Genomic DNA, 23,554 nt, shown 5'->3' on the forward strand with positions numbered 1-23,554 from the left:
CGTGAAAAAAATGCAACATTTTTTTTTCTTCCACTGCACAAACGAAACAAGACCTTTTCCGGTTTTGATATAAACAAAATACCTATCTTCTTGTACTTCCGATGTTGAATCACGACCAATATTCGCATTGGATGGATCGAGAAGAGCGTAATACAGAGTTTGATTGGACAGATGGTTTGGAAAAATATCCAATTCACTGCAGAAACGAGGGAAAATTAATACCACGGGATATAAAGGTGCAAAACACTGTCTATTCTATTTAGAGAAGTGGACAGCCTACATCCAAGCTTTGCCTGTCCACCAATACTTATCACCATGTATATATGCCTACAAAAGTGTACATATCGCCTGTCATGAAAATGTGCGACATGACAGGTGCTTTGATTTGAATGTATAAATGGGGGCACATAAACTACATACCATAAGTATATTTTGCACTAAGGCACAAGCACCTGTTTGTGGCATTGCCGCATTGGTGAAAATTAATGTATTGACTGCATGTTCAGGACAAATAAAAAAAAAAATCTGCTAGTTCAGAAATATCGAGAATAAATGCCCAATCTAGTGAACGAGTGGATTTACCTTCTTACAGATAAAATATATCAGGTAATTGTTTTGCAACCAGGGGTCCTAAAATAGACCCATGCAGCACCTGGCCCACAGGGGCCTTGTGTCACAACATATATATCTATGATGTTACTATAACAACATGAAAGAGGCCACTCAAAACATCCCTACTTCTTTCTTGCACTTTCTACTTTGATATAGCCCCACACCTCCACCACCTCTGGCACATGAGGGAAATCCCCGAATTGGATCGAGAACTTTCTTTTACATACATGTACATGTATGGTGTGTCCAGGGGTTCATGTTTGCCCAACTTAATTTCTATTTTGTATTCCTTGTGGGAGTTATCAGATTGATCACTGTTCGTTATCTTCGCCTTTCATGTACCAACAACTCAAATATCAGTCCTAGTAGTTATATGTATGTACTATCTGAAGTTCCACAAAGACCTGCACTTTCTATCATTACCTTAAGAACATTCAAGAATCCACTTATGATTTTTAAAGAGGCGAGTTGGAAAATGGAAGACCACTATACTCATCCCAATATTGACATTCTGTGGATGGTAGTACTGTGTCTTCTATAGGAGAGCTGCCTGTTTAACTGGGCCTGGACGAAGGTTCAAACACTACGACGAAACAGAAAACTAGTTTGTTAGCATTACACTAGTTTTACACGTGTTATATCAAATTGATATAGTCAAACTCATTATCTCGAACTCGATGCAGGGGCCAAAAAAGGACCTCCAGGTATGCAATGTTTCGAGATATAATCGAGGTAAAAATACGAAGAAAATGTAGTTGGGATTTCTAACCCACTTCAACACATCCTTGGTATTTGCGATACCAAAGTTTAAATGTACATATACATATACAACAAGTCGCTTCTGGTCAGGGATCGTCACATGCTGTTGATTGTTAGACCGTGAACAAGGGCAGCATTCAGTGAGTTTGAAGAAATTTTGGAACAATACTTTCAATTTTAAAATTTATGAGATTGAAACAGTGATAAACACGATTCAGAACCCAGAGACTACAGTATTGGAGTCATTCTCTCATAGGGATTACAGCTGATAGAGTTTTTTCAATCTTGTGTCTGTTAACCGCTGACCTGAGAAGACTTAATGGGAATGGTTCCAATCCTGATCTGATCCAATGCACTTTCTTTTATATTAAACTGCAAAAGTTGTATATGACCCATTGATCGCACTCTTTTGGTATTACAGACAATTTTAATTATGCACCTACATGTATGTAATGTACGCATGTAAAATAATTTTATTTCATTTTTCAGTTTCGGTATGTGAAGCACAATCTCCCAGGGTCTGGCATCAGTACAGAGAAATTTAACTCGGACCTGGAGGGCTGTCTCTGCAAGGAATGTCAAAACAACTGTCCATGTGTTCAGCGATTCGGGAAAAACTACTCGGAAGACGGCAAACTCTTAACCAAATACCTCTGTGGAGAGGAAAGCAAAGCAATAGTCGAGTGCAACAGTAACTGCCAATGTTCAAATAAGTGTGAAAACAGGAATGTCCAGTATGGTGTCCGGGTACAACTGGAGCTCTTCTGTGTGGCAAACAAGGGATTGGGGGTCATAACTCTCGAAGACCTAAAACCAGGGATGTTTGTGTGTGAATATGCAGGGGAAGTACTCTCGTACGAAGAGGCCCAGAAACGGACCCTCGCTCAAGGGAAAGAAGACATGAATTACATTATAACTGTCAATGAACACTGTAAGAGTGGGGTAATAAAAACATATGTGGATCCTCGATACTTTGGCAACATTGGTCGATTTTTAAATCACAGTTGTGATCCTAATTTGACGATGCTCCCAATTCGAGTGAACAATGAAATTCCCTTGTTGTGTTTGTTTGCCAACAGAGAAATATGTATTGGAGAAGAGTTGACTTTTCATTATGGACTCCCCAGTGAAACAGACAGTAGATTCCATTGTCATTTGGAAGATGACACAGATTTACTGCCGTGTCACTGTGGTGCACAAGCATGTACTGGTTATCTGCCCTTTGATGAGAGTTTATTCATGAATGTGAAGAGCTAGACTGAATTTGAAACTTGAAAACAAGCCTTCGATTTCTTTAAAAAAATAAACTCATATTTCATAAAAGACTGTAATTTATTTACAGAAGAAAATACTTTTCCCACATATCCATTCAGTACATATGATACTTGTACTAAAACAAATACAATAAGTCAGATGATATGATCTGATCTACACATTTGGCATCCTAATCCATTGGCATTCTGTCATACAAATAGTTTCATCATATAATTTCAATCCAACAACTTAACCATGAATAAATATGAATCTGGCTAAAAATATGTATCCATGCAGTAATTATTCCAGATGTTCCATATGCTTTTATAAAACAACAGTTCACAATTTTCCTGAAACTTGGTAGTCAGATGAAAACTTTAGATAATAGACTGTCTCAGAAATTTACACAATAAATGACATCAAACAAAGTGTACAGAAATGTTGTTTTTATATTTGACTGTTCATACATTCTAAGATGAATTTCCATACATCAGCTTGGTTCATGAGTTTGAAATAATTTGTAGATTTCTGGTTTCCTTGCTAGCATTCCTGGTAGATTGCCAGAGTTGTCAGCCTTGATTACAGCACCATGTTTCAACAGAAACCGACATGCCTCCTCATGCTGGGCCCCTGCTGCAATGTGTAATGCTGCAAAGAGTCCAATTAATGGTGATCTTTAATGCTGTAAAGATTCTAATTATTAAACAGTGATCTTTAAAGTTGTAAAGAGGCAAATAAACAGTGATCTATCAGGCTATAAAGGGTCCAAGGAAAAGTGATCTTTTAGCCTATAAAGAGCCCAATGAACAGTGATGTGTATGACTAAAGAGTTTTATTAACAGTGATCTTTTAAGGCTGTTAAGAGTTCAAGTAATTGTGGTGATGAGTAACTTTATAAAGAATACAATTTACAGGTCTGTGTAAAGAGCTCCATTAACAGTGATGCGTAAGGCTGTAAGGATTGTGGTGATGTGCAACGTTATAAAGAGCTCCATTAACAGTGATGCGTAAGGCTGTAAGGATTGTGGTGATGTGCAACGTTATAAAGAGCTCCATTAACAGTGATGCGTAAGGCTGTAAGGATTGTGGTGATGTGCAACGTTATAAAGAGCTCCATTAACAGTGATGCGTAAGGCTGTAAGGATTGTGGTGATGTGCAACGTTATAAAGAGCTCCATTAACAGTGATGCGTAAGGCTGTAAGGATTGTGGTGATGTGCAACGTTATAAAGAGCTCCATTAACAGTGATGCATAAGGCTGTAAGGATTGTGGTGATGTGCAACGTTATAAAGAGCTCCATTAACAGTGATGCATAAGGCTGTAAGGATTGTGGTGATGTGCAACGTTATAAAGAGCTCCATTAACAGTGATGCGTAAGGCTGTAAGGATTGTGGTGATGTGCAACGTTATAAAGAGCTCCATTAACAGTGATGCGTAAGGCTGTAAGGATTGTGGTGATGTGCAACGTTATAAAGAGCTCCATTAACAGTGATGCGTAAGGCTGTAAGGATTGTGGTGATGTGCAACGTTATAAAGAGCTCCATTAACAGTGATGCGTAAGGCTGTAAGGATTGTGGTGATGTGCAACGTTATAAAGAGCTCCATTAACAGTGATGCGTAAGGCTGTAAGGATTGTGGTGATGTGCAACGTTATAAAGAGCTCCATTAACAGTGATGCGTAAGGCTGTAAGGATTGTGGTGATGTGCAACGTTATAAAGAGCTCCATTAACAGTGATGCGTAAGGCTGTAAGGATTGTGGTGATGTGCAACGTTATAAAGAGCTCCATTAACAGTGATGCATAAGGCTGTAAGGATTGTGGTGATGTGCAACGTTATAAAGAGCTCCATTAACAGTGATGCATAAGGCTGTAAGGATTGTGGTGATGTGCAACGTTATAAAGAGCTCCATTAACAGTGATGCGTAAGGCTGTAAGGATTGTGGTGATGTGCAACGTTATAAAGAGCCCACTTATTAAACAGTGATATTTAAAGCTGTCAAGACTTCAATTAACAGCAATGCATACAGCAGTAGCGAATTTAATTAACAGTGATCTTAAAGAAGTAAAGAGTCCAATTAACAATGGTGTATAATCCTGGTGGCGTACTAAGAAATTGTGTAACAGCTGCTAGTACTTATATTAGTGGTGTTAATTATTTTTTTCATTTTAGTACTAGATAAATTTTGTTGGGATTTACCTTCATCATAAATCAAATTTTTTCATGTTTGATATTTTTTCTACTTTCAGAAACATGGAAATCAAAATTTCTGAATTTCACACTTCCATACTCGCTGTTATCACCCTTTGGTAAAATTCTGTTTACTTGAGCCAAGTATGTATCACCCTTTGGTAAAATTCTGTTTACTTGAGCCAAGTATGTCAAAATATTGTTATACTATAGAATCATTTAAATTCGTGGGGGCCAATTTTAGTTGATAGATCAATTTTTACGGGTTCATGGGGACGTAATTTCTAGGATTTATATATTTGTAAAAAAGATAACTCTAAAATGTTTGCTTTGTCTTTATTCGTTGAGGATGTCAATTCGTGGGTGAGGGGTACCCACGAATTCCACGAAAATTGAGCCACCACGAATTCTAATGATTCCACCGTACATGAAATGAATTTCACTCATTCATTCACTTCTAATATATCTGATAAAATTCTCCTCTCATAGTTGATAAGCCATTGATTTGTTATAAGCATGTTTGTTATAAACATTTTTTACTGTCATTGGTTAAAAAGTTCGTCATGGATTAGCTGCCAATGGAAATAATAAAACTTTATCCTTCATGAATACTTCTGCTTCCACTGCACTTTCTGATATGATTGGAAAGCATTGTTCTTGTTAAGAATTTTTCATATTTTTGAATGCAAAAACTCATATTTTCATGGACATTTGACATTTTCGTTTACAAAAGTTGCATGAATTACTGCCCGGGTACCTGTTCTTCCCTTGCTTTCTGTGAGATTGACGTCTGCTCCAGAAGACACCATATAGGACATGACCAACAGCTGACCTTCCTGTATAAAATAAAACACCACATACAGCAAACACAGCTGTGTCAAGACTAATGCGTGTCACATACTTCTACTCAGTTGTTTAAATAGTTTGGAAGCCAATGGTGACCATTGATTGCTAAACCTTTATTCTGTGTGTAATAGAGAGATTGATATTGATGGAATGTTATCTCAAAGACTGTCCTCGAGCTCCATTCCTGTAATGTGCTATCGCATCAGCTGGAGTTTCTGCGGATGTAGGCATACCTTAGCAGAGGGCTGGAAAATCTGTGGACATGGGCATACCTTAGCAGCCACGTGTAGGGCTGTAAATCCCTTTGATGTCCTCAAGTCAACTTGAACGTTTAAGCGCTCCACTAGAAACTTAATCGAATCAAGGCATCCTGACTGAGAGGCCAGGTGAAGAGGTTGTAAACCAAAGTTATCCTCGTCATAAACATTGACCTGTTAAAAAAGAAATGATAAACTCACTAAGCACATTCAGATATCAAAATCCTTTCCGGGATTAATTGAAGTACTCTCAAAAGTCTTCACATTTTTAATTCATGAGTATATACATGTATGTCACAGGGGAGTGTTGGGGGGTGTTACACTTTCCCAAAATGTTTTGGAATATTTTACAGAGAAAAAGATTTAATTTTGTTTTTTAGGGACTGAATCCCTCCACCCCCTTTTTTTCCTATGGTTACAGCCACAGCCATGAAATGTTTCTTTGTATCCAGCCTTGAGGGTTATATACCTAGATACCTTTTGTTTCGAGATCAGGGTTTTGGCCACCTGGACGTTGCCCGATCTAATGGCGTCCATCAGTGGGGTGCCCCCAGTGCTGTCCTTCACGTCGGGGGGATACCTCCTCTTGTCCAGAAGAAACGAGACGACTAAATCACAGCCATGTAGAGCTAGATAATTACATATTGAATAACAGTAAAATATAAGTAACTAACTGGTGGATCCAGTTGCATGATGGTTAGTTAACTTTAACAGACTGTTAACTTCCCATTATCTCTTACATTTATATAGTGTTAACTGTCAGTTAAATTTAACTCACCTTTGTTCAACTGGGCCCAGATCTACATTTAAAGTTTTCATTTTACTTTTATCAGCAACATAATGACCTTTACATACATGTACTGTAAAGTGAAAAGATAGAACTTTGTGATCATTTACGCTAAATATATGAGAGAAAGCTCAGTTGCGGAGTTGTTTTGTAAGCGCAGCAGAAAATTTGTGCAATAAGCAACACATGAGTATTTAAATGTAAATTTTGATTAATTGCTCCTTTCTATATATTAGAAATGTCAGTTCACATCCCACTTTTGAAAGTAAAATGTAGGTATTTTTTTCTTCTATCTTAAAACACCTATGTACCGTTTATAACTAGATTGTTCCTATCAGGGCTGGTCCATATTGGGGCATATTTGAAGTACATGTACATGTATTCTAGAACTGAAGACCAGAAAGACATAATTTTCAACATCATTCATGTTTCAACTGGTTACAAATTACAAACTATGCGAAATTCCTTTGACCTTAATACTTAAGAAATGTATTCCATTTTTGAAAATATATGAGGACATGAACTGTGCTTCACACCTGTACTAGCGCTTCGTGGACTATTATAGTCTCTTGGAGATTGTCCAAACAAAATCATGTCCACAAGCAGATGGACTGGAGCATGATCATGCTGCTTATAAACCATGAGTCTGGGATTCGCTTTAAAAATCACTCGTGACAACCCTGATGTGGCATGAAATTGGAAGACTTTGGATCTAGACCTGCTGTAAACAGGTTGTGAATTAGAGGTGCTGCGATGGTCAAGAGACCTAAACATTGCACCATATGACTTACGTAACTTAGTGCCTTGTCAAAACGATGCCTGTTGACCCACTAGGCACCCACTAGGCTCAGTAATGATGGGGAAAATCATTGATTTTGAAAATAACATATGAAAAAAGAGCACTGCTTTATCATTTTTATTTTAGCTTGTAAGTTTTCATTTTAGCCTGTGGATTTTTTACCATCAGGCTAAAATTAGCCTGTGGTAGAAAAAGTTAATTTCGACCCCTGGGAGGACAGACAAATGCTACATTGTAATTCCAATTTTTTCCCTTAAACTTCCCTGCAGGGGGTCAATTAAACAGTCAATGATATTAAGATTTGCAAACCACAAGCCATTCGGGCAACCATTTTCAGGAACTCCACATGCCCGAACTCAATTTCACTTGCCCGAAAAAAAAAAATGTACAAAAAAACTAAAAAATATTTAATTTCAAGACAAATCCGGAACAGACCGAGTGAAGATGCGTAATTAATGGGACGAATGACTTTGTTTGGGGCGAGTTATTCTATGACTTGAGCATGCGTGTAATATTTATTTACTTCTGATAGTCAAATTAAAACTCCAACGAGTAATTTTTTTTTTAAAAGCCAGTCGGACTTGTTGCCAAGCGGATTTTACAAGTCCGACAGGAAAATCACTGGCCGCGGGCGTTCGGACTACCGCTAATTTCGCAGACTGATTAAAGTTTCATCAAACACTACAGTACCTGCTGTATGGAGAGGGGTTCTTTGATTTTTACTAGCTGTATTCCACACAGTGTCATCATGGTTGTACAGGAGCTTAACAATATTCAGGTGGCCTTCCCTGCAACACAAAGTTAAAAATAGATATTAATGTAATCTGATTGAAATCCATTCCTCTATATCCTATACTGCACCTACAAGACTGCCACTCAAGGCTGGAATTTAAATATATACATAATATATTTGAGTATTTACCATAACATGAACTAGTAATTTGGAATCTTTAAGATGTTTATTTTGTAACATCAAAAGAGAACTCAAACTACTCCAGCCATGATGGTTACACACACTACAAAGATCGAAGCATACAAAATCAGGTCAATGGTACGAAATCAAGTAAAAGATCTATACAAAATGAGGTAAATGGTGCAAAATGATAACTTCCTCTCTCTATCACTATAACCACTGTGGAGTTAAGCACACTGTACACATGTAAGAGTAAAGCAATGGTTGCAATGGCTTCCTTTCCAGCAACAAAAGAGTGACTGCCATTTGTAATACATGTACAATGTTTTCGTACACACTTTGTTTTCTACTGACCTGCACGATATGTGAAAGGGTGTCCACCCATCTTTGTTTTTTAACTGGCTATTGGCTCCGAACTTCAGGAGGAGTCTTATCACATCCTCATTACCTTTAGTGCAGGCAAGCATCAGAGGGGTCCTTAAATGTAAATCAAATTTTTTTTTTTACATATGTAGTTCTCAATTTACTTATCAGAGATTACTTTCGCAAATTATGGGCACTGTATTTTTACATCTACAACACTGTGTCACTTTATCCCAATTACAATAAATTTCCTGAATGTCTGTTATTTTTATCATCTAAGATGTTTGGTTTCACCAGCAATTTATTATAGTGAAAACATCAAGCTCTAATGAAAATGTGTTTGAACAGAGGAAAAATCAGCACCTTTTTTTTTTAGCAATTTTAGACCTCCCCCCAAATGATTTTCAAAAATCTATAGGAACTGGGGGATTTGAACTCGGGATCTGCATGTTAGCAATCTGGTACTTAAACCTCTGTGCTATAATGAAAGAAACACAAATTGATTGATACAAATAATTTCACAAAACATTCAAACCTCCATGGCCATATCTTGTGACATAGTAGCATAAACACTATTAGTCTTGGTGTTATGAACCACTTTATGTGTCTTGAGCAGAATCAAGCAACTCCACTACAAATGACATTAATGTATATTTTACATTGTGTAGCCATAAGTTCCATGGTTTCGTTAACCACAAAAAACCATTGGAATTAGATATTGAAAGTACGACAATGTATGGCCACATCCCTAGCCTTCCATGTTTTTGTTTTTACACAGGGGCTCGTCATGAACTTTTCTGTCTATCAAAATTTGACACTTAGTCTATCTCTTCTATATTCATTGGGACGGGTATTTTTTAATATCCCAGGTGTGTAATAAGGTCTGTATAGACTTAGTAGCACAGGCGCTTAATTTTGTTTCATAAACTATCATATAGTATAAATTGCCAAGTTTATGAAACAAGCGCCTTTGCTTAGTGGAGAGGGTCAATTCGTGACGAGCGCCTGTGGTTGTTGAATGGACATTTGAGTTAAAATGCAGCCACTTATTTACCAGTCAGCTCGCTTCAGGCTGTCTATCTGAGCTCCTGCTCTCAGTAAACTCTGCACACAGGGGGCGTGTCCGCTCTGAGCTGCCTCGTGGAGGGGACGCTTACCGTCAAAGTTCGAGGCTTCAACGTCAGCACCCAAGGCGACAAGATATTCAACTAGGTTCAAGTGACCACATCTTGCTGCAATGTGGAGTACAGTGTCGCCCGATTTTTCGTAGGGTGCGTTGAGAATGGTAGATTTCCTTCCATAGCTTGCATGTAATTTTTTTAAATGATCTAAGTTCCCATGCTGTGCTGCCTTGAAATAATCATCCGTTACCATGGCACTTTTAATTTCGTGATTTTAGACCTAACATCATCGGAAGTAGTGTAGTGAACAGAATACTTCAAAGGATTTTTACGGCACATGCATGCGTTTCATGCAAGCAGCAATACAGCCACCGTGACCATCCGATTTATCCGTTTTCCCTTTAAAACTTTACTCGGAACTTACGTACGCACAATATTGTATAGAGCCAAAAATGTTCGCGCTGTAATTCCGATCCCGCGATTTATTTTTATTTTCAAATCTTTTTCTTTGGAGGGGGGGGGGGGGGGGGGGGGGGGGACTTGAATAAGGATATAGACCACCAAGGCTTCGATGCAACTAGCATTAAAGATACATTCCGCTGCAATATCATGGGTACCCTGTAGATTCATAACCAGTCTTTTCGTGTATTCAGAATCGTAAATATGCTAATGTGCTGAAAACTCATTGGCGTCTCAGACATTGACATTTTGTGAACACTCGCGATCGTGTTCTGCTATTTGGGCACAGGCACCTGAAGTATGGATATTACTACCCCCCCCCCCTCCCCTTTGAATTTTGTATTTTTTTTTTTTGGTGTGTGTAGCAATAATTTCTCTGAAATGTGTGAATTCCCTGTCTACTTCATCCCTCTTTCGATTCATGTAATCGTTTCACGCTTTTTGTAAGCTTTAGAGATTGGCCTTCTACCGGTATGATAAATAATATTAGATTAATCATTGTTTGTTATCTTCACCTTTTCATCGTTATAAGTTAACTACCATAGAATTTGCAAAATGTCGACTTTGTACATCATAAGGAGTAGATGACGGATCAATCCACACTGGATATATATGGTTTGTGTTTGAGTTATCCAATAGTTTTGTTTGCGAGTTATTCAGGAGTTTTGAGTGCGGATCATTAAAGGGGCATGGATACGATTTGAACTAAATAAAATTTCAAACTATATTTTCCCACTCTTAATGTTTAGAATGCTTAACAAAGATATTTCTAATGGTCAGCAAAAATTTGAATGTCAGTTGTCGGGGTACATGGGAGACACAGAGCTCACAATTCTTTGTTACATGTATGTAAACAAGCCTCGTGCCATTTTGTTTACATATGTCAAATATACTAGTAAAGGTTTCGTTTAAAGCAGATTTCTTCAATTCACAAGTTAATCCTGAACACAATTAAATAGTTTCTAATGTTTGGCACATCTTATTTTGTTTTAAACATGTTATTTTTATTAAGCAATCTATATGTAAATAAAAACATGGCACGAGCCTTGTTTACATAACAAAGAATTGTGAGTACTATATCTCACTTGTAACTCAACAACTGATATTCAAATTTTGGTTAACTATTAGAAAATACTTTAGTTAAGCATTGTAAACAATAAAGATGGATTAATCCAATTAGACAATTTTCAGCTCAAAGGTGGTTTGTATGCATGGAGAGCCAAATTAACATAAACTCAAATAATTGATGATATCTTCACTTATTTGAAGATATCATCAATTCATTTAATGCTCGCAACAATTTAATTTAAGATCTCTTCAAATAATTAATGATATCTTCAATTCTGAATTATTGCGCGCATTTATTGAATTGATGATAGGATTAATTCTTCAGCTGAATTGATGCGCGCTTCAAATGAATTAAGGATATCAACAATTGAATTGATGCGCGCTACAATTCAATTGAAGAGAGCAATAATTGATATAATGCGCGCATTAATGATAATTTTAATTCATTTGAAGAGAGCAATAATTCTTTTAGAGAGAGCAACTTTATAATTAAAGATATCTTCAATTCAACATATCCACAATTGAATTAATGATCTCTTTAATACGCAAGTTCCGAGTTACCCAAAAGTTATTTCCCTTTGTCGAACTCTTAAGCATTTTATGACGTATGGTGGGTACACAATGTATACATTATATCGTAGACTGGCATTGTACATAACGATTACGTACGATTAATGTAATGAAAGCGTAACTTTTGTTTATATCAATCACTGGTATGCATATTCTGGCCATATCAAGCATAATTTGTTTGAATAAGATCATCAAACTGGCTATTAAATCATTATTCGTTTCCTCTTCTACATGAGTGACCCTTTTATCAAAGAAAGATGGCAATTAACAATATTTGTTTGAGCCATTTTGTTATCCAATATTCATAAACTCACTAAAGTTGCCTTTCCCCTGAGATAGGATGGTCTCAGAAACTCTGGATATCATCTTTTAAGAAATAATACAACGATAGTAATTAGCAAATGTACCCACTGTCATCATATTTTACGTCATAATTTACGGAAGAGTTCGATAAAGGGAAATAACTGTTGGAGAACTCGGAACTTCCGTATTGAATTGTTGCTCTTTTAAAAGAATTGATGCGCGCATTAAATCCTTATACAAAGGCATTGTAAATAATTAAAGGTATCTTCAGTTGAATTAAAGAGATCATCAAATTATTTATAACGAGCTCTAAATTAATTATTATGAGCAATATTTCTACGAAATTGATGCTCTCATCAATTGAATTGAAGAAAGCAATAATTGAATTAATGCACGCATTAAATCAATTATTGCTCTCATTAATTCACATTGATGCGCGCATCAATTCAATTGATGAGAGCAATAATTGAATTGAAGCGAGCACTAATTCATTTGATGAGAGCAATAATTGATTTAATGCGCGCATTACATTGTATTTCATTTAAAGAGAGCAATAATTGAATTGATGATATCTTCAAATAATTGAGTTTATGTTAATTTGGCGCTCCATATGTATGTGAGCCATTTTTACATGAATGCAAAACACATCCATTGGACTCTAGGATTCATAATATCACAAAATAGCATACCGCTTGTGAATATTGTACGTTATGTAGATTTAAAATCCAATATCAGAAGAAAATATGAAAATTATAAATTTCGTGCAGTTTACAAAAACATTCATTTTTGAAACAAATATTTTTATTCATATATTGGGGGGGGGGGGGGGGGGGGAGGGGGGGATTTAAACTAATTTCAAGCCAAATCATATTCTATTTTGTATCAAGAATACTATGCATTCCTTTCACTATCAGGGGGACAAACTTCTGTTTAATGGTTAAAATCGACAATTCCAAAAATCGTCAGTTGCTGAATTTTTAATGTGTTTATTGTACAGTCACGGTACAATCAGAAAATTTAATTCCACATCTCTTTTCATGGGTTGTAATTGACATAATTTCCGCTATACATGTACTGTACAGTATTTAATTTGTGATTAAGGAAACACAACACTTTTAGAGTAATGAAATCACCCCTTGCCAAAACGAACAAGAAACAAAATTACACTTAAGGTTCAAACAATTCATTTCTTATTATTATTTCACATAAGAACTCGGTGGTCAGTGGTCAGTCCTTGAACAGAGTTTGGTCTTTGAGTTCCACGTTGTATTAGCTGGACATGACTTTTCTGTGGGTTTGCCCTTTACACACTGATAGTACATTCTTTTGTTCGTAGGATGCGAGAAAAGGCCACTGTCTTTTGGGCAAAGAAACAATTTTCCACCTGTACAACAAAATTATGAAAATACAAGCAAGTTATTTCTATTTCACAACTTCACATATCATTAGTCTAAGTTTGAATTACATAATTGAATTGACATGACATTTCACGATGTTCAGGTTAAGCATCCTAGCTTATGTATGAATGATCAACATACATAGCCGACAACAGGGTCATCAACTTTAAACGAACTCTCTTTCGATCTAAGTGAAGAAAACGAACAGCGATCCATGGAAGGTGAAGATGACGAACAGTGATCAATCTGATAACTCATATAAAGATGAAGATAACGAACAGTGATCAATCTCATTACTCCTATAAGGGATACAAAATAGAGAGTTGGGCAAACACGGACCCCTGGATATACAAGAGGTTGGATCAGGTGTCTAAGAGGAGTAAGAATCCCCTGTCGACTTCCGAAATCTCATAACGAATACAAACACAAGAGAAGGGCAAACACGGACTCCAGAGGTGGGATCAGATACATAGGAAGAAATATCACTTTCGAAGCGGGGAAAGATAATGAAAACGTGAAATTCAGATCGGAAGTGAGCCCATCTAACTTTTATGACCATGGAACCAGGAATCATTTCCTTCATTTTCAGAAATCTCACAGTATTGACGAAACAATTTCAAAAGATTGTTTTAATATATTAAACAATTTCGAAATAAAATCACTTGTATGAGAAAAAACCCTCTGGTATTCAGCAGTTCAGTTTTGTTATTGAGTATGCATTGAACTACTGTATCTAATAATCATCTTTTCATTGAATAAGTTAGGTTTTTCTTTAAGTAGATAAAACTTTCAAGTTCAAAGGTAGAAGGTAAAAAACCATGATATGACATGAAAGGCCTTGGCATAAAAAAATCCATATGCAACACATGGAAACCCTAACATAAATACTTCAGAAGTTATCTAATAAGTTGCATTTTCTTAAAAGTAGGTTAAACTCCAAGGTCATAAGGTAGAAACTTTGATGCAAAAACATTTTTGCCACAAGAAATGTATATATGACATACTTGAATAATAGCTATATCACTCACTATTTAAATGTTAAGAGTAAGATTAAAGTTTTGGATCCAAACTCCAAGGTAAATTTCACAAGGTCAAAGATCGTGTTTTGAAATGCAATACCTTACCAAAAGGAATATCTATGCAAATAAGAAAGCCCTAGCTCAAATAGTTCAGGAGATATGAAATAGGTTAAAATTTCTTTGAAATGGGTAAACTTCCAAGGTCATGTTCAAAGCGTTAAAAACTTTGGTGCCTAAGAAAAGGCCATGCTACAAAGAATGAGCATATGGACTATGAAAGCCCTATCACGTACAACTCAAAAGTTATGAGCAAGATTAACATTTTGGACAGTCTTCAAATATAGTCGCAGGGATATATTAGTGTGTTATTTATTTTTATAATCAATTTCCTATATATTCTCATATGAAACTGTGATTCCGTATTGTGGTCCTACCCTTCCCAGAACCATGATTTGAGCAAACTTTAACCTCCTTTAAGTCAGGAAGTTTTCATGAAAATTTCCGCTTCTCTGACCCAATGATTTTTTAGAAGAAGATTGTAAAATATTTCCCCCATATGACAGCATGTAAAACTTTCATCCTCAGTTGGTCCCCAACCTATCCCGGGGTCATTATTTAAAGAAACTGTGAATTTACTCAATGTCAGGGAGCTTTCATGTGAATTTCAATTTTTCTGGGTAAGTCATTCATAACATTTCTAAAGATTGTCACTATATGGGATTGATCACTGTTCGTTATCTTCACCTTGCATATGTAGTTGCATTTACATGCAAGAATTTAATCCCATATTGTAGCCCAACCCTATTTCCAGGGACCATAATATGAACAAACTACAATCTACTCTTTGTCAGAAGATTTCCCTGTATATTTCAACTTTTCTGAACCCGTGGTTTTTTAAAGAAGATTTTAAAGCAATTTCCGCTATATACATGTATATGTACATTTAAGCTTTTCTAGCCCCGTGCTTCTTGAGAAGAGAAAATTCAAATGACTCCACTCCACTTTGCCTATTTTTGATTATCTGCCCTTTGAAGGGGCATGGTCCTTCATTTGCAGAATCTGGAATTGCCTTTACACAAGGATTATGTGTGCCAAGTTTGATTGAAATTGGACCAGTGATTTTGGAGGAGAAGAAGAAGATGAAAATGTGAAAAGCTACATGTAGCGCCGGCGACGACGCCGAACAAATCTATATCAGAAAAGCTGACATGAGCCTTATATCTAATCAAGATCAGTATAGAACAACATGAATTTATATTTAGATACAGTTGACAGATATAAAACTTACCGAGGGGAGAACAAACGACGGCGTGTAGCTGTGCTATAGTTATTCCGTGTTCCATTTCTAAACTAGACACAGCTATCTTAATGTGCCTGATGATTGCTACATATTCGTTCTGTTCGATGACCTGAAACGACGTTTTATCTCGTAATTAGCATAGTTAGCAATTGTCACACCTTTTTTTTTTTTTTGGAATGCTATCAATATATTTCCAAAATTCGATTTTCTATAATATGCATGGCATCTCAGTTTATTATGTTTTCATTTAGATGTATTATTTGAAACCGATTTAAACAAATCAGCAGGGAAAGAAAAACTAGATATGTTCTCGTTACATATATGAATAAAATTCACATGTATTTTAAAATCAAATTTAGTTCCACTGAAATTAGCAATACATATACTATTTGATATTTTAAAGACAAATGTACTGCAGTGAGTGCTGTCCAAATTGAAACTCGTGTGTTTTTCTGTATTGTATTTACCTTTCGTGGAATAAGTTTCCCGGCATTGTCATACAGTTCAACGTTTAGTTTATCATGGTTTGTGAGAGTGGCCTCTAGACTGGTTATGTTCACACGCGAATGAAATCGGACGTAGATAGCGACACTCTCATTAGTAGCTCTGGATGTGATACCCTTACTGCGGAAAATGTCATTCAAGTTCTGCCCGGGAAAATCCTTGCTTATTATGACGATTTCACTTCTGTTCAAAGGAGCTGTCTTGCATTCTACAAAGAACAATAATTGAACGACTTTTCAGATTTCATCCACATTGTAATGACTCTGCAGCATTATTCTGTGAATAGTCATATTCAAATCTACATGTATTAATAGTCAAATCTACAGTGGATTATCAAATTCACTTGTGGACATGGGTTTAAGTTATAGATGATGCTACTAAAAATCAATGTGTGAATGGTGAGTACCGGGGCATGGTTTTATGTTACAGATCTCAGTTTCCCTCTCGGTGTCAGATCCCGAACAGTTCCACTCCCCATCTTCCTGCTGAGGACCGGTACAGTTCCTCGTCCGTTCTCTCCACATATAGCCACCCCCACAGGTAGCATTACAGGTAGTCCAGTTTGAAAAATCACCAAATTCAGTCCAATTTCCGCTCACTGAAATATCTGGTAATGATTTTGATAATATTTGAATGTCAATGTTGGAGGGACAAATATGCATATTTGAAACGGATGTCTTGGAAAGGGTGCTTCTTTAACTTGTTCCGAAAATACAACCGTCTGATAATGCTGATGGGTTAGAGGCATCACTTGAGTCTATAGTGCAGTATATCTGTCCAATTTACACACAGTAATGGAATGGAGACTTTGCACGAATAAACGATACATGTAGTTTTTTGTATTTTGTTAACTCTGGTACATGTAATTGCCCAAAAATCATCTCATGTCCATCAGCATACAATCTGATCCAAGTAACTTTAAATTTCCTAAACTTGCAATAACATTCACTTATGCTGCTTGAAAAAACGGCTTTACAAAACTTTACTGCAGTTGTAAATTTCATTAAAGGTGATTCAAAAGCAAGTTCATCTTTTGTATTAAATTTACTTAAAGTAAATATGTAAAGTTCATCTTTACATTGGCTTTACAGAAAGTAAATTTTTAAAGGTCATCTGTATATTACCTTTACTAGACGTAAATTTGTAAAGGTCATGTTTGTTTATAAACTTTACGGAAAGACGACCTTTACTAGTACTAAAATACAATTATTTATGTACTTAGGTTCTATCATAATAAACCATATAACGGGTATTTTCTGTAGTTGTCCATTTTTGCGGATACAGAAAATCCACAAATATTATCGCACTTTCTCTAAAGAGATAGAAATGTAATATCTATTTATCCACTTTTTCAATCTCGTCATATTGATACTAATGTATGAGCTTCAAATTATTCCACAGTAAAAACCAAGAAGCCCATGGGCCACATCACTCATCTGAGTCACCTTGGCCCATATCTGAAGACTTTCCATTTATATTTGCATATAAAACCTTAGTCCCTATTGTGGCCCCAACCTACTCCTGGAGGCCATGATTTTAACAAACTTGAATCTGCACATGTCAGGAAGCTTTCATGTAAATGTTGACTTCTTTGGCCCAATGGTTCTTGAGAAGAAGATTTTCTCTATATATTTCTATTCAAAACTTTGATCCCCCATTGTGGCCCCAACTTATCCCCGGAATCCATGATTTGAACAAACTTGAATCTGCACTATGTCAGGAAGCTTTCATGTAAATTTCCACTTTCCTGGACCAATAGTTTAAAGATCTTCCCTATATATTTGTATGGAAAACGTTGATCCCCCTTGTGGCCCCATCCACCCCCCCCCCCCCCACGGGGACCATGATTTTAACAAACGTAAATCTATGTCAGGAAGTTTTTGTGTAAATCTCAGCTCTTCTGGCTCATTGGTTCTTGAGAAGAAGATTTTTAAAGTCTCTTGATTTACAAAGCTACATATGAAGTATCAAATCAATCGAGCAAACAATGACCTGTAAATGTCTACAAGATCAGTGTTTGACATACACTCACCCGCTATAGCCCCTCTCGCAATGAATTGTGAGGGGATAACTATGAACTAGATTTCACACCATGTTTATATAGATAACATCACTTTCACGTTTCAACCTATCCACCTATTTCAATTTCTGATACACCAGTGTTATAATTTACTTGCGCATCTTCAATTCAGTTAATATTTCTAAATTGAACACATAATTCACACACCCATTTCATGTCTATTATTTGAACATAGTATACATTTACTTTACACCAATTTCATGTCAATTATTTGAACATTGTATATTTACTTAGTACATATATTCTTTTCTTTTTTTTTTTATAATTTTTTATTTTTGTACACATACCGGTATATCAGATATACAATAATATTATATCCAGAGAAGAAGGAAAAAAAACCAAAGCATATGAGCTGAAGGTATGTGTGGTTTGAGAAAGAAAGAAGAAGAGGAAGAGAGAGAAGTTAAGAAAACAGAAGGTTCCATCGATTCCATTGGGCATCAAACTTTTCCTTTTTACCATTTTTATACGAAATAAATTTTTGAGTTTCATAAAAAAAAATTCATTTGTGAAATTGCAGCACGCACACTCAAGGACTGCTCAGTGCATCTTGCTGTGTACACATAGTATTTAAGCCATAAGACAATAGTGTTTTGTATCAGACTATTATTTTCAATAAAACCAAGAATAAAAGATTTTTTTGTAATAGCTATCTGTAAATCAGTCTTATCTTCTAAAAAATGCTAAAATTCTGCTAGGAATAATTGTAAAAAATAACATTCCCACATAATATGTTCTATTGTTTCCTCTTCAGAATGACAATGATTGCAGTACTTTGAGTCAATGTTTTTGATTTTGAATAAAAAAGAGTTTGTAGCTAAGATTCGGTTTATAATTCTGTATTGAAACCATTGTATTTTGCTATCTTTTGTCACTCTGAAGGGTATTTTATGAATTATTTTCCATTCTTTAGTGTCAACTTCCAAAAGCTCACTCCATTTTGTTTTGCCTGATGTGATTGAGGTATTTTGATTTATAATTTCATAAAAAAGTTTTGATTTGTTGCATTTCAACACTGTATATATATTTGACATAATCAATGGATTTGTGAGCTTTTTGATAGTTTTGTCACATCCACAATTTTTCACCCAAGCCTTAACAGCATGAATAATGCTATTATATTCTAAAAAATTAATCTTTGTATTTGGATAAGTATTGCAAAATGATTCAAAACCAAGAAATGAACCATCTTCACTGATTATATCATTAAGTTGTCTGATGCCGCTGTCAAACATTTGTTTATTATAAAATGGTTTTCCACCAATATGAATATTTGGGTTATAAAATAGAGGTGCATCGGCAGCAACATCAGACTCTTTACTAAGGTTATGCAATGTAAGCCATGATTTAAATACATCTATCCAAAATTTATTTTTCAATGTTTTCAAGAATATTGTAATGTATTCAATTCCACAGTTCACTAATTTGCTTAAGTCCAACTTTGGAATAAAATGTTCCATCCCTCTATTTGAAAATATGAAATATCTTATCCAAAACAACTTCATAGATGCTATGAATGCCATTAGGTTTACCATTCTTAAACCCCCATCTTCATATTTTTTAACAATGACCTCCTTTTTGACCCTATGTATTTTATTATTCCATATAAACAAGAAAATATCTTTTCTAATTCCTTAAGGTAGAGTTCAGAAGGATTTGGGATTGACATTAAAATATGGTTTAATAATGGCAAAACCAATGTCTTAATAACTGTAATTTTCCCTATGGGAGTTAAAAACCTTTTCTCCCATTGTTTGATTATAGATTTGATCTGCACTAATTTTGGTTCATAGTTTAATTGTGGTATCTTATCTAATTCCATGTCAAAATGTATTCCTAACAAAGTAAATCTGGTGGTACCCCACCTAAGCCTGTAATTTGGCAGCAAAGTTTCATTACTATATTTTTTGGAACCTAACCATATTACATGAGTTTTTTCATAATTGATATGTAGTCCAGATATTTCTGAAAAATAATCTAAAGTTTTAAAAGTTTCTGCGAGAGATTCTTCACTGCCATCAAGGATAAGTGAGGTATCATCAGCTAATTGTGAGATCTTTTTTTCTACATTATTTACAGTAATGCCTTTGATATTCTTATTCATTCTAATTTGGATTGCTAATATTTCCGCACATATCAAAAATATGTATGGTGATAATGGATCCCCTTGTCTGCAACCTCTCTGAATAATGATTCTATCAGAGAGATTACCACCTTGATTGATTGCAGATGTAATGTCTGTATTAAAAATCGATACCCAATTCCTAATTGAAGGGCCAAAATTAAAAAGTTTTAGCGCTTTTTGTATAAATGTCCATGAAAGAGTATCAAAGGCTTTTTCAAAATCAATAAGTAGTAATAATCCAGGTATATTTTCTTCTTCAGTATAGTGCATTATATCATAAATAAGCCTGTGTTTTCTCCAATATATCTGTTGGGGATGAAACCTGTTTGATCTTGATTAATTATTTTGTCTAAGTATCTTTTTATTCTATTCGCAATACAGCCCGATGCAATTTTATACACAGTATTCAACAAAGTAATTGGTCTCCAATTCTTCAAATATTGTCTCGGCTTGTCACCTTTTGGTAACAATGTAATAATACCATGTCTTTGTGTAATAGAAAGACTGTTATTTTTGTACCCATAATTAATAGACCTAACTACAAAAAGACCAATATACTTCCAAAACATTTTGAAGAATTCCGCAGAAAAACCATCAGATCCTGGGGATTTGTTTGATTTCATTTTGTAAAGGGTATTGGAGGCTTCCTCAATAGTAATGTTACCTTCTAGTGATTCAGATTCTTTATTTGAAAGTTTTGGAACATCTTCAATACCAAGATCATTGTGCAAGTCTATTGTGTTTAAATTGCTTTTCTTGTATAATTGTTCATAGAATGTTTTTGTTTCCCTTAATATTTCTGATTGTTTATAAATTACTGTCCCATCATTACACTCTAATCTTGGTATGATTTTGCTAGTGAAATTTTTAGATTCTAACGTACAAAAATAATGTGATGGTTTTTCTCCTTCTTCAATCCATCTAGCTCTACTTCTTACATAAATACCATGCAACTTATCTTTTCTAATGTTTTCTAATTCTTGCTTTTTACTACACAGTTCATTGATATTGTTGTCACAAACATTTTCTTCTAGTAATTTGATATTTTCTTTTAATTCTTTTTCCTCTCTTTCTTTCTTTTTGATATATGATGCATAAGAGATAGTTTTACCTCTTATTTCTAAAAGTAATGTTTCTAAAAAAAAAGTTGATCGTTAATAGAGAAGGAAATGTCTGCATCAGATATATCATGTATGTTATCAAAATTGTATACAGGGATTGCATACTGTTTCTTTACCTTTATAATATCTTTGATACAATCTAAATAATTTTCATCATAGAGTAAAGAGTTATTAAACTTCCATAACCCTCTACCTTTCTTAAAGTCATTAAAAGATATCTTCAAGGATATCATTGAGTGATCTGACCTATAACTAGGTTCTGTAGTACATATTTCTAGCCCAGACAAAAGAGTCTCGGATATTAAAAAGAAATCTAACCTACTTTGTTTCAATGGAGTTTTTCTTCTCCATGAGTATCTACGAATATTTTCATGTAGCTGTCTAAATGGGTCTATGTAAGAATTACTTTCCATAATTTCTAAAACTTTATCTCTTGCTTTTGAATTATTAATATATTTGTAGTTATAATAATCCAAGTCTGGGTTTAGAACCAGATTAAAATCACCACACCAAATAATATTACTGCATTGCATATCATCAATATGATTTTGTATATTTTCAAAACATAGTGGTGTATCATTATTAGGACCATAAATAGTACAAATTAATACTTCATGACCTTCTATACATGCTTTAAGTATAAAATAATTTCCATCAATGTCACCCTTTTCTATCAGAGGTTTAAAGTCAAAATTATTATTGATTAGAATTGCAATTCCCCTGGAGTTTGTAGAATATGAACTGAAGAAGCACTGGTATCCCCACAAGTTCCTTATTTCATCTTCAGTATCATGTGAAAAATGTGTATCTTGCAAACAATAAATATTACACTCTAAAGCTCTTAGGTAGTTAAATACGTCCTTGCGTTTCGCAATATCACCTAAACCTTGGCAATTTACTGAAATAATTCTAACCATTCAGATTACAAAAGGGAAAAAATAAATAAATAAACTTACTGAGACTAAAGTGGTACCCACTGGAAATCATGGAACCATGTTGAAGTTTGTTGACAGAGAAATAAAACAACAGAATTCAAAATGGTGAAACAACATAACAAAGATTAATTCATGCTTTAGTGACAATTACAAAAATAAGCAGGACATTTTTATGAACTATTTCACATAATACAAGAAATGCATAATGTTTAGAAAGGGCTAAAATTCACTTCTGGCACTGAAGGTAGAAGGACATACTTGTAGAGTGATTTCATTTTGTAACTTAGATTATAAATGGCATTAGACGTTGTAAGCCTTTAACCTGAAATTACCTGGACATCGCTTAAGATAACAGGTTCTGTAACTCTGCCTGTAGTTACTGCCAGGACACCGTTTGCCTCCATTCCGTCCTCTGGTATTTATACAAGTCCGGTATGATATGTATTTCCTTCTCCCGTTTCCACAGGACGTGCTACATATCCCCACTGGCTTCCATCTTCCCCATGATGACCACTTTGCAATGCCTGCGGTACAAACAGTGATAAGTAAATATATATATATGTAAAACTTATACGGTACCAATTTTGATGCACCAGATGCGCATTTCGACAAATAATGTCTCTTCAGTGATGCTCAACCGAAATGTTTGAAATCCGAAATAACATATATTATACATGTATATATATATATATATATATATATATATATATATATATATATATATATATATAGTTTGTAAATAAAGAATTCGGTATTTGATACAGTAAATACATC

At 35.0% G+C, this 23,554-nt stretch overlaps 3 protein-coding genes across 10 annotated transcripts in view; 1 reads left to right on the forward strand and 2 right to left on the reverse strand.

The window, feature by feature from the left end:
- Nucleotides 1–84: 84 nt before the first annotated feature.
- On the forward strand, nt 85–3,058 carry LOC125654101 (probable histone-lysine N-methyltransferase set-23). The gene is made up of 2 exons (XM_048883889.2): nt 85–236; nt 1,861–3,058. The coding sequence occupies exons 1-2, from the start codon at nt 102–104 to the stop codon at nt 2,626–2,628; spliced, it is 903 nt and encodes a 300-aa protein (XP_048739846.2). The 5' UTR covers nt 85–101; the 3' UTR covers nt 2,629–3,058.
- On the reverse strand, nt 2,685–10,388 carry LOC125654097 (ankyrin repeat domain-containing protein 16-like). The gene is made up of 7 exons (XM_048883880.2): nt 9,833–10,388; nt 8,770–8,892; nt 8,193–8,290; nt 6,394–6,545; nt 5,932–6,090; nt 5,571–5,649; nt 2,685–3,273 (listed from the first exon to the last, which is right to left on the reverse strand). Exons 1-7 carry the CDS (start codon nt 10,150–10,152, stop codon nt 3,116–3,118), a joined length of 1,089 nt encoding a protein of 362 aa, XP_048739837.2. The 5' UTR covers nt 10,153–10,388; the 3' UTR covers nt 2,685–3,115.
- A 3,078-nt stretch (nt 10,389–13,466) lies between these two features.
- Nucleotides 13,467–23,554, reverse strand: part of LOC125654081 (SCO-spondin-like) — a 58,875-nt gene continuing 48,787 nt past the window's right edge. For 2 of the 8 annotated variants that reach the window (XM_056142765.1, XM_056142767.1), the window contains exons 27-31: nt 23,113–23,304; nt 16,926–17,126; nt 16,483–16,751; nt 16,004–16,124; nt 13,467–13,683 (exon numbers count right to left, since the gene is read on the reverse strand). In XM_056142765.1, the coding sequence (XP_055998740.1) occupies nt 13,520–13,683; nt 16,004–16,124; nt 16,483–16,751; nt 16,926–17,126; nt 23,113–23,304 (947 nt within the window). In that variant the 3' untranslated portion in view covers nt 13,467–13,519. Of the gene's footprint in view, nt 13,684–16,003; nt 16,125–16,482; nt 16,752–16,925; nt 17,127–22,801; nt 22,822–23,112; nt 23,305–23,554 lie in introns of those variants that run through there. The other 6 variants (XM_056142771.1, XM_056142769.1, XM_056142770.1 and 3 more) reach the window with 4 other exon arrangements.

This window comes from Ostrea edulis, chromosome 7, assembly GCF_947568905.1.
Source record: "Ostrea edulis chromosome 7, xbOstEdul1.1, whole genome shotgun sequence".
Lineage (NCBI taxonomy): Eukaryota > Metazoa > Mollusca > Bivalvia > Ostreida > Ostreidae > Ostrea > Ostrea edulis.

Coding starts and splice junctions, on each gene's coding strand:
- LOC125654101 (XM_048883889.2), top strand. CDS start 102: ATGTTGAATCACGACCAATATTCGCATTGGATGGATCGAGAAGAGCGT. Junction 237..1,860: donor TAATACCACGGGATATAAAG/GTGCAAAACACT, acceptor TTCATTTTTCAG/TTTCGGTATGTGAAGCACAA.
- LOC125654097 (XM_048883880.2), bottom strand. CDS start 10,152: ATGGTAACGGATGATTATTTCAAGGCAGCACAGCATGGGAACTTAGAT. Junction 8,893..9,832: donor AGCCTGAAGCGAGCTGACTG/GTAAATAAGTGG, acceptor TTTACATTTAAG/GACCCCTCTGATGCTTGCCT. Junction 6,546..8,192: donor AACCCCTCTCCATACAGCAG/GTACTGTAGTGT, acceptor GTAATTATCTAG/CTCTACATGGCTGTGATTTA.